General features: G+C 33.4%; 1 protein-coding gene across 1 annotated transcript; it reads left to right on the top strand.

Annotated features, from left to right (window-relative positions):
- Positions 1 to 8206: 8206 nt before the first annotated feature.
- On the top strand, positions 8207 to 8908 carry LOC150034871 (uncharacterized). The gene has a single exon (XM_090315822.1). The coding sequence runs from the start codon at positions 8247 to 8249 to the stop codon at positions 8769 to 8771; it is 525 nt and encodes a 174-aa protein (XP_090171948.1). The 5' UTR covers positions 8207 to 8246; the 3' UTR covers positions 8772 to 8908.
- The last annotated feature ends 1410 nt before the right edge of the window (positions 8909 to 10318 follow it).

Genomic DNA, 10318 nt, shown 5'->3' with positions numbered 1-10318 from the left:
ATAGATGATCCCTTAGCATCTACTACACAATCGTGTACCCCGACCTAAACGACCAAGCACCCAACTATGTGATAGTCTTCCCTTTTCTCCCACTTGCTTGTTCGTAGTACATGATTGCTTTTCCTCCTCCCCTTTACCAATTCCATCAAAGTCCACCCTTTGGATTCTCACTCCGAGAATACTGAGGGCTTCAAGTGGTGGTGTTGTTACCGGTTGCTTGTTGTTCGTGTACTGTTGTTCGTGTAAACGACCGTGGTGCAACTAGACGATTGCTTGCTGGACGAGTAGGAATGAGAGGAGTTCGTTCACATTGGATCGAGTTCTATTGAAGAAAGTCTACAACTAGTACATTCTCTCGGACTTTTGTTTATTTTTTTCTTTTAAAGCATGCCAGTAATTAGTGTTTTCAATGCATATCTGTATGTTAGAATGTATGTGTGGAAATTCTGTCACAATGAAATTGAAAAGATCTACTTCCGCTCATAGGTACTCTTGTATAAGAGATCCTTCATTAGCAACGTAAACTGAACCAGCAGCATGAAAGAATCATCGATATAGTGAAGAGGAACCACTAATGTGAAGGGTTTGGATTACCTCCCTCAATTTTTCATCTCTTTAAATATATGACACCATAAAACATATAAACCACAAATTACTTGACGTTTAAAAAAGTGTCGTGTAAAAATGAAATTAAAAAATTCTGAAAATTTCTACCAAGCTCCATTTTTTTTTCATTATTCTTGATGTTTTTCATCAAATTTACATGTTACTTGATGTTTTTAAAAAACGTCAAGTACTCAAAACTTTCAAGCGTCAAGTAATGTGGTTTTGATTTAGATTAAAATGTTTGCAACGTTTACAAAATTGGTCGTATTCACGGTGTTATTAGAATAACACACCGAACCTTATTCATATACTATTTAGCTTTTAGGTTATTACTTGATCATGATCCATCTGTATGTCGACCACAGACTATTCACGTTACATTAAATAACCTTGAATATTAGTTTATTGGATTGAGTTATGCAAGTCTAAACATCAAATAAAATAACACTTCACATTTTGAAAAATGTCAACTAAACATAAACGTCAACTAAAAGAAACATACTGACAGACGAAAAAGGTCACCAAATGAGTCTTTGTTAACATGCCAAAATAAACAACTAATCATTTATTTGTTGATTGTGTTTTAATCGCTACAAGAATTTTGGCCTTTAATGTCGATTGAAAAAAGTGAAATCGGATGTATAATATCGGTTTTGTTTTTTTAAAAAAGCGGATCTTTATTGTCGATTTTAAACGACATTAAAGACTCGCTTAATTTTTCCCTCTTCACTCTCCCTCTATTTTATTTTTCCTCTCATTCTCACACTTCCCTCTTCAGACCCTCTTCTTTCTCACTTCTCTCTTCCAAACCCTTGCCAATGGGTAGTGTAACCCGCACCGCCGTGCAACCCGTGTAGGTCTGTCATGGTGTAGATCTGGCTTCCGTGCAGGTCTGTTCGTCGTGCAACCTGTGCCACCGCACCCAGTCGCCCGGATCTGAAGTCCAGATTTGAAGTCGCCTAGATCCATGTGCCGCCGTTTGTCGTTCGATCTGAAGTTCACCATTCGTCGTTCGTCCAGATCAGTATGCTCTTCTTCTCTTTCCTCTCTTAAACTCAACAATTTTTGTTCTTATGTTACGCCTCTCAACTGTTTGTGTAAATGTCTCAATGAAGTCAGCTGCGGTTTCACTTCAATATATTTCTCTACTCCTAGATTTGGGCCTACTTTTTATGTTTCTATGGCTTTGAAATTCGATTTGATTAATGGTTTTGTTGTATATGATACATTTGTTGAAGTATTGGCAAGAGGCCTTGCAAAGAGTTGCTCCTAAGTTGGGTATGCGTGAGCAAGAGCAGTGAAAGCGAAATGTTGAGCGCAAGGCACTGGGTAGACGATCGTGTAGGGGTAGTGTTACACGATGAGGTAAACGATCGTATAGCAGATGCGTGGAGCTAAGCGATACGCTAGACGATTGATAACTTTTAGAAATACAAATTATTTATACTGCTTTATTTAGATATTGCGGTTAAAAGAGAGGAAAGTTGCATCAATTGTATGGAAATTGACTAAGAAATGCAAGAATTATAAATTGTCACCAATACACCAACTAACACCATTGCGATGGTAGAAAAGAATATTTCAAGTCTATTTTGCAGGAAATTAAGTCAAGGTATACGTTCATGGCTCAAGAGAAAAAAAACAACGCATCTACGTCGCAATGTGCCCATCATTGCTGATCGGAAAAGATCCGGGAAGATTTAAGAGACAAGGCCGAGAGGTGAGTCTCAGGGCATATCCTTTCAATCCCTGCCGTGAAGCTCTATATCAAGGTCACTCCTACCGGACGAGCAAGCCTTAGAGGGAAGCTCTTCCTTCCATTCACTCAATTTCGTCGGCAAGCAAATCCACCGTCCAGATCTATGTCAAGACGTTGGCACTCTTCTATATTTGTTTCTATCTCTTATCATCAATTGTATTCATCTTCTTAATCCCTATCATTCACACCATGTATCAGACGCTAAATATTAGTATTGAATGTCATGATCATTTTCATCTCTATCTTTCTGTCTATTTCGGTTCCTCCATTAACCATTTTCTCCATGATGTTTTCTTAATCCCTTGGTAATTAGTATGAATCTAACAAGTAAATTAATCTGTGCTAAAGAAATAAAGATGTTTAGCTAAAGCATGCTAGACGGCATCTTCACCTGTGAGAGCATAAGTGAAGATGCCATTCTGCTTGTCGAGAGAAGGTTAGAAGAATGCGTTAACTAAAGCAAGAAGTACTTCCAGAGATGGAGTCAACCTTACGTTCATTACGTTCATCCCTGCTTCACCACAGAGATGTGTGATCAAGGCCGATCATTGAGAGGTGTACACCAAGGGAAAGCGAAACCGTAGTTAAATCTTTAAGCAATTAATGAACTTACAATGTTTATATTAATTATCCTTTCTATTTTTGTTTCATACATAAAGACTTGCCACCGCATAATACGATCCTTTGTATAATCTTCACAATCAGTTTCAATCTCAGTATCATGTATCAGTATCCTGTATCTTGTATCATAATAGCTTAGGTTTACTTTTATCGCATTTTATTTTATTATCACAACTTTACTTTACTGCATAATTTTACTTTATCGCAATTTAAATACCTGTATAAACACAAATTTTTATTAATTGAAAAACCCCCGGTCACATATATCACGAACGTAATTCATTAACTACGCAATTCCTATGTTCGACCTTGGTTCACTCCGAGAAATTTGCGGTAGAATTATACTTAGTTTCAATGCAAGGAAACTTATGACAACGTATAGCATAATACAAGCATTTCATTAATAACGCATACATCTAGAAGTAGTATCACATATCATCACATTACATTACACATTATGTGCGTAACAACGATCGTGTAGATATGCACGGGCGCTAAGCGATAGACTACACGATGGCACTACGCAATGGGCTTGAGCGCTAGACGATAGCCGTGTTGCGCTAGACGATGAGCAGACATGCTACTGATGGAACACGAGACATACACAGCGGAAAAAGGACCTAATTACACTCTAATTACTTTTTAATTTAAAGAAAATTAGCATGCAATTGAAGGAAAAAAAAAGTAATAAAAAAATATCTTTGAAGCTCCCAAAACACTTTTCCTCGCTAAATCTCAACCCGAACTCTTCCGGACCACCACTAGAGTTGACCTACTATCCTCTGGACTCAGAACCGAGTTGTGGGATCTGATGGATGAAGAACCCAAGAGAGAGAAAGAGATGGAAAAAAGATGGAGATTTTTTGGGTTGGGTTTTTAATTTTTTCAACCCAATTTTGAAAAATAAATTTTGCAAAAATGGGAAAAGTCTTTAATCCAAATTCAAAGCCTATATTTATAGAAAAAAGTCATGCAAAAATTGCATGAAATCAATTCATAATAACCCAACACCTAAAATCCACTATCTAAATGGGCTTAATGTCTCCACTATAAACCAACACCTAGCCCACTATTTTGTTAGTGGAATTATCCAACAAAAGTTTGGATTTTCCCACGAACTTTAGTCAAAGGGCAAAATAGTCATTTTGTCAAAGTCAAACTTTGACCAAAAATTCAACATTTTGACTTTTTATGATTTTTTTCGTATTGACTAATTTTGACCTCCCGAGCATGAATCTGCATTCATTTTCTCAAAATTCAAATCACATTTGAATATAAGGTCGGTCAAAGTTTGACTTTTCAAAGTCAAAAGTCAACTCTTTGACTTTTTACATCTTTGACCATTTCCATTATTTCTAAGCTTCTGAATATAAACGTATTCATATTCTTGATATTTAAATCACATTTAAATATTAAAGTTGTATCTCTAAATTGAAAAATCAACCACTATATTACATATACTTGTTGGTTTCTCTCTCTTTACCTAATTCGAACAATTCGAATTATTCTATCATATTGTTCTAAGTTTATTCCATATGATCGTAGGGGAACCTAATGAACTGATAGATCATGGGCTCCAACGATCCGAGATTAGCTGGGTAAACTCTTTAGATAGAGCTAATCAACATTCGTTAACTAACAGGTCATTCCACTATAATCCCGTAGTTGCACTCCCCTCACTATAGATATATTTATGTCCATTTGATATAACCATGATTAGTAAGCTAATCCTTCACAGGTTGTTCGTAATCTCGGCTGGGTCATAAAAATCGTTTTACCCCCAATACTACATCTTGTTCCTTAAGTTCCACTGATCCTCTAATGAACAATTGGTTTAAGGTCCAACCTATAAACTGAGCCCTTCTCGGGTCAAAGAGAGGGTGGGGCCCCTTGTTCAAGACCTGGATTCAATACTAAAGGGAACAACCTATCTACTATCCCTATAATGGGTAGGAGTGAATTTCGTCTTGCACCATCCACCTTATCTTACCCCTAAAATGGGAGATTTATTGGGTCAACGATAATGAGCTGCCCTCACCTATGTAGATCTTGGATAATTCCAAGTGAACAGGAGTTCATAGTTAGCTCAAGATTAGGTCATCAATTAACAAAATAGTCAGTTTTATACATAAAATGGCATTTAGAACGTAAAAAATGACTATTTCATGGTTCAGTCTTATGCAAACTCATTGCATAGGATGCCCCCACTCACATATCTCTATATGAACGCTTCAGGATCATATCGTTTGTACTAACTACAGAGTAGGCCACATCTATAGTGTCCCCAGAACAAGGCGCCCAACCTTATCCCTATACTATAGACCATTTTTAGGCTATATATTTGAACTTGATCCACATTTATGTCACTACATAAAGTTCAAACTACATTAAATAGCTTCAGGACCTTAGTTTATTGGATTCAAGATTACAATTTCAATAACAACTTTATCGAAAAAAATAGAATATGTTTATTAATTTACAAACTACGAGTTTTAGGACATAAAATCCACAGCTACACGATAGGCGGAATGCCAAGCGATAGGCGATGACGTTAAGCGATAAGCGAATGCGTTAGACGATAAGGCGTCAGCGCTAAACAATGGAGGTAAACGATGGGTGTGGTAGCTAAATGAAGCCTATGCGCGAGATCGTTTACTAAACGATTGAGCTACATGGTGGGCTGCTGGAGCTAAGCGATAGATGCAGGAACTAAACGATTGATTGACTTGAGAACATGTGCATTATTCTAATTAAATACACTAAAAGAATGTTTGACTCATAGTTTTAATAAGTTTTAGTTGATGACTCACATTTTTAAAAAGAAGATTCTCTCATTTATTCAACTATTGAGTTTTCTTGTTTTGCAGGTGCAACAAAGGAGTAAAGATTTGGTATCGCAACCACTTTATACTTTTTCTTGGGGAACTCTAGTAAAGAATTTTTCCTTGAACGTACCATTTATACACATTCCCAATAAACACGGTTAGTTAAATATGAATTCTAATCACATTTTCACTTTCAATCCTTTGTCCCAAACCTTTTTTGTTTGTGATCCTTTGAACAATAGTGGTCAGACAAAGATGACTATAACCAGACACTGCTAAAGCTGAGGGGTCTGTTCAAGAAGAATTATGAAGGGATCCATACTTACCAAGTGGAGAGGGACAGTAAACTCATAATTTTGTAAAATCATAATGTTTGTATTACTTGTAATTTGTGTTTTCAAGGGCTGAATTATTGTACGGCCTTTTAAATTATAATTTTATAGCAGAATTTGTGGACTAAATGTAATAGATTTGCAATCCATACATAAATAATATGTCATAGCCATAGCGTTCGATGATGATGTATCATGATATTTTTTACCAAAAAAATGGATTCGGCAACAGAATTTAAAAAAAACGAACGAATTCGAGCTTCAATGTCGGTTAAGAATTAAAAAAAAAAGAACATAGGCTTTAACGTTGGTTGCAACTAACATTAAAGACTTTTAATGTCGGTTGCAACCGACAATGAAGGTTGTGTTATTGAAGCCCTTTAATGTAGATTTAAAACCGACATTAAAGGTTTTAATAACACTATCTTTAATGTCAGTTTTAAATCGACATTAAAGTCCAAATTTTTTCTAGTGAATGTCAACTATGAGTCCCACGCTATTTTTAAACGGAATGCAAAAAGGTATCGTGTTGTTCTTTAGTGAAACGACGTTGTTTTGGTCTCTCCTAGCTCATTCAGGATTTACTTCTTCCCATTTTTTTCTTTTCCTACCGTTTTTTCTCTTCTTACACCGTTTTTTCTTTTCTCCTCTAGCTCATTTAACATTCCAGTTTTTTTTTTTTTATTTTCTTTTCAAAATGACTTAAGCTGAAGGTTCTATAATCCATTTAATTTAGTCCTTCTTTTTCAGTATTTTCAACGAACTCAAGTAGTTTCTATTAAAAAAGTTGACAAGTATAATATAAGAATATATATTTGACATGCATTGTATAGTTTAATAATAATGACAAACATTTTCTTGTATACCCTTTACTTATTCTTGGTGGATAAAATGGTTTTTTGTTTTTTTAATTAAAGTTAAGAAGATAAAGTGTCAGAAAAAAGTTGACAAGTATAATATAAGAATATATATTTGACATGCATTGTATAGTTTAATAATAATCTCAAACATTTTCTTGTATACCCTTTACTTATTCTTGGTGGATAAAATGATTTTTTTGTTTTTTTTAATTAATGTTAAGAGGATAAAGTGTCAGAAAAAAGTTGAGAGAACAAAATTTTTTTCTTGGATTAAACCATCTATCTTATTGTCAGGACAACAGAATGAATCTCCACATATTTAAAGAGTAACGGTTCGTAATATTTATGGTGTATCTAGAATACATTTTCAAGTGTATAATTTAAAAAAGAAGTCATTTAAAAAAAATGAAGTATTTGGCAACCGCTCAAACTAATTTTTCAAATGTATTTTAATAAGTTTTTATCAAAAATATTTAAATAAAAATGATTTTTTTTAAAATACTTTTTTCTCACGTCAATCTAAACCGACCCTTATATTTAGTACAAATTTCATACATTACACATGAAACACGTCTAATAATGAATCTAGGTCAATTATTTGGGATGATAATTGTGGTATGTTACTCAATTAAGAATCTTAGAGGAAAAAATTAACAATTACTTGAACGAATTTTAAGAATGGGATGAAATTAAAATCATTCAAGACCAAAAATTTTTCATTAAAATGCATCATTTTAATGTGTTTTCCCTCGTACATTAAATTAATTTATTATAGAATGTTTGTTTAACTCGAAAATCACTCATGGTTGCAAAAATCAATACTTCTATTTCACCTAGATATGTCAACATGAGCTTATAAAGTGTTCAACTGTGCTAGAATTTGTATTGTCGACCTTTAGAAGTTTGATTTTTTCCATCCAATTTAAAATTTAATAGTTATTTCTAAATGTTCAATTTATTCGAGATAAACGTGACTATGGAAATATAAATTGTTTTATTAAATTTAAAAAGTATTGTATAAGTATTTGGGTCACGTGGAACTACAATTTTCAAAAGGATAGAAATAAGGAATTTTAGTTTTTTTTTTTTTAAATATTAATATTTTCGATTATGTTCAATTCACTTTAAAAAAGAATAAGATTCCAAAGTTCCTTTTTGAGTTATTATAAAAGACTAAATATTGTGTTAAAGTTTGTTCCATCTTCAAAATTCTCATAGAAACAAAGATAGTGCTAGTACAACCATGTATATCCCCCAACTTCAAGTGTCCGAGACTAAGTATGAAGCAATTAAGTTGATCAAGAAGTATGAAAAAAATTGTGAAGAAGGTGTTCGTCGAAAAGCTATCAAAGACATTGCTCGAGGTTCAACTCAAATCAACAATAATCAAGGAATGATATCGAGAATCCTGAAAACTAATGACGATGTTCCGCACAAGCTTAGCTCATATGCTCATATAGAACCAAATAAACAAATAGGAGGAAAAGCTCAAGTACCCACTACAAGGGTTCTTGATATAAAGACATCTAATATGCAATTTAGTCGAGAGCAGATAAAGGAAATTTTTCAATACCATGATAGCGACAATGATGGTTTCCTCACAATAAGGGATGTAACAGAAGCTTTTGTTTTTTTAGGATCCATTCTTCCACTCTACAAAGCTTATCATGGGATGATATACGCCGATACTAATAAAGATGGTCGTATCAGTTGGGATGAGCTAGACAAACTCATCGATTATGCAAATAAATTTATCAAGAAGAAATGATCATTTTTTAGCTACTTTCACATGCATTTCATGTATGAAGGTAAATTTCAATTTGAAGTCAACCATTGAAAATAATAGTCTAAACACATGTAAAGACTAGTATATTTGAAATAAAGAATTCATCTACCCTTTTTTTCCTTCTTGCAATTATTGATTGCAATGCTTATTTTTGTACTAGTAAACTGGAATGCAGGAGAAGCCGTATTCAAATCATCAATTAAATAAGAAAGCAAACCATAGAATCTGGTGTTAGGATAAATGATATAAAAGAATTGAATATACTAGCAAAATAATTATATTTCAATTAGATATAGTACACATGTTGTATATAATGATAATGTTCAAACAAAAATTTATAAAAATCTCAAAAGCTTGTAAAGATTCAAAAGGTAGTCAAGGCACGCTTCTGATAAGCATTGTCCTGAAGACAATTATTCGCTTTGCACATGCTACAGATTACAGTGATTGTCTCAATGACATGCCCAACGGAGGGTGTCCAATCCTCTCTTAGGCCGTTAAATAAAATTTATATTTACCAATTAGTACTACCATTCTACTAAGTAGTACAAGTGGCAATATTGAATCGATCCATAGGAAAGCACAAAGATTTGTTTCATAAAGCCTGTTCTATAGTTAATGAGGTAAATAGAGGAGAGGGGGTATGCGTAAAATAAATGTTGGGATTTGTGCCCTAAAGCCTCATAATTAATTATTTTATTAATTTAATTATTGATTATGAAATATTAGTGTATCCATTAACTAGAAAAATCCAAGGTTATTACATGTAGTCTTGAACATTATGTAGTTGATATATAGAAGGAACATGCTCAAGAAATAACCTAAAGGTCTACAGTATATGGATGAGGTTGGGTGCCTCATCTGAAGAGATTTAATCCCAATGCGAAAACGATTTATCATTTTGTCCCAATTTTTTTTACAAAATACTACATAGCATAAACATAAAAAATTAGGCTAAACATGCTTTATAAAGAAATTAATTAGAGAAAATGAATTACAACTTTGTAGAACCAATTCTTAAAGACCTTTTCCCAATCTTCTAGATCCACTGCGTGATCAAACCACGAGCAAGACACGACCAACACTCTTTTCTACTATTCTCTTTAGAATAAGGAAGCTTGTGGGAGCTTTAGTGTTCTTGGAGAAGGGAAAGGCAAAACCAGGGAACGCTTCTCTATTATTATTATTATTATTTTTTTATTATTATTTTTTTTTTACATAAGAGTGAAAGAGAGTTATTCTGTATTTCTTAGACTTGAAGGGATCAGAATAAAACGTGAGGGAGTTAAATCCTCTCATTCCACTAACTATTCCTCTGCAATGTAGGGGAATTGACTAATTAATTTATTAATTTGGAATTTAAATTAATAATTAATTAAATAATGAGTCAAATTAAAATTTATTTAATCTTTAATTAAATATCAAATATTTAATTAGTTTCATATTTGAATCATGCTCAAATATCCATGTCTCTCATAACCTATAGTTTACTATGAATCTCATCCGCATTAAATTTATTATATAGGTTC

This window comes from Benincasa hispida, chromosome 7 (assembly GCF_027475165.1).
Source record: "Benincasa hispida cultivar pf3 chromosome 7, pf3_genome.v1.1, whole genome shotgun sequence".
Taxonomy (NCBI): Eukaryota; Viridiplantae; Streptophyta; class Magnoliopsida; order Cucurbitales; family Cucurbitaceae; genus Benincasa; species Benincasa hispida.
The sequence above is the reverse complement of the archived record's forward strand: the minus strand, read 5'-3'. Positions and strand labels throughout refer to the sequence as shown.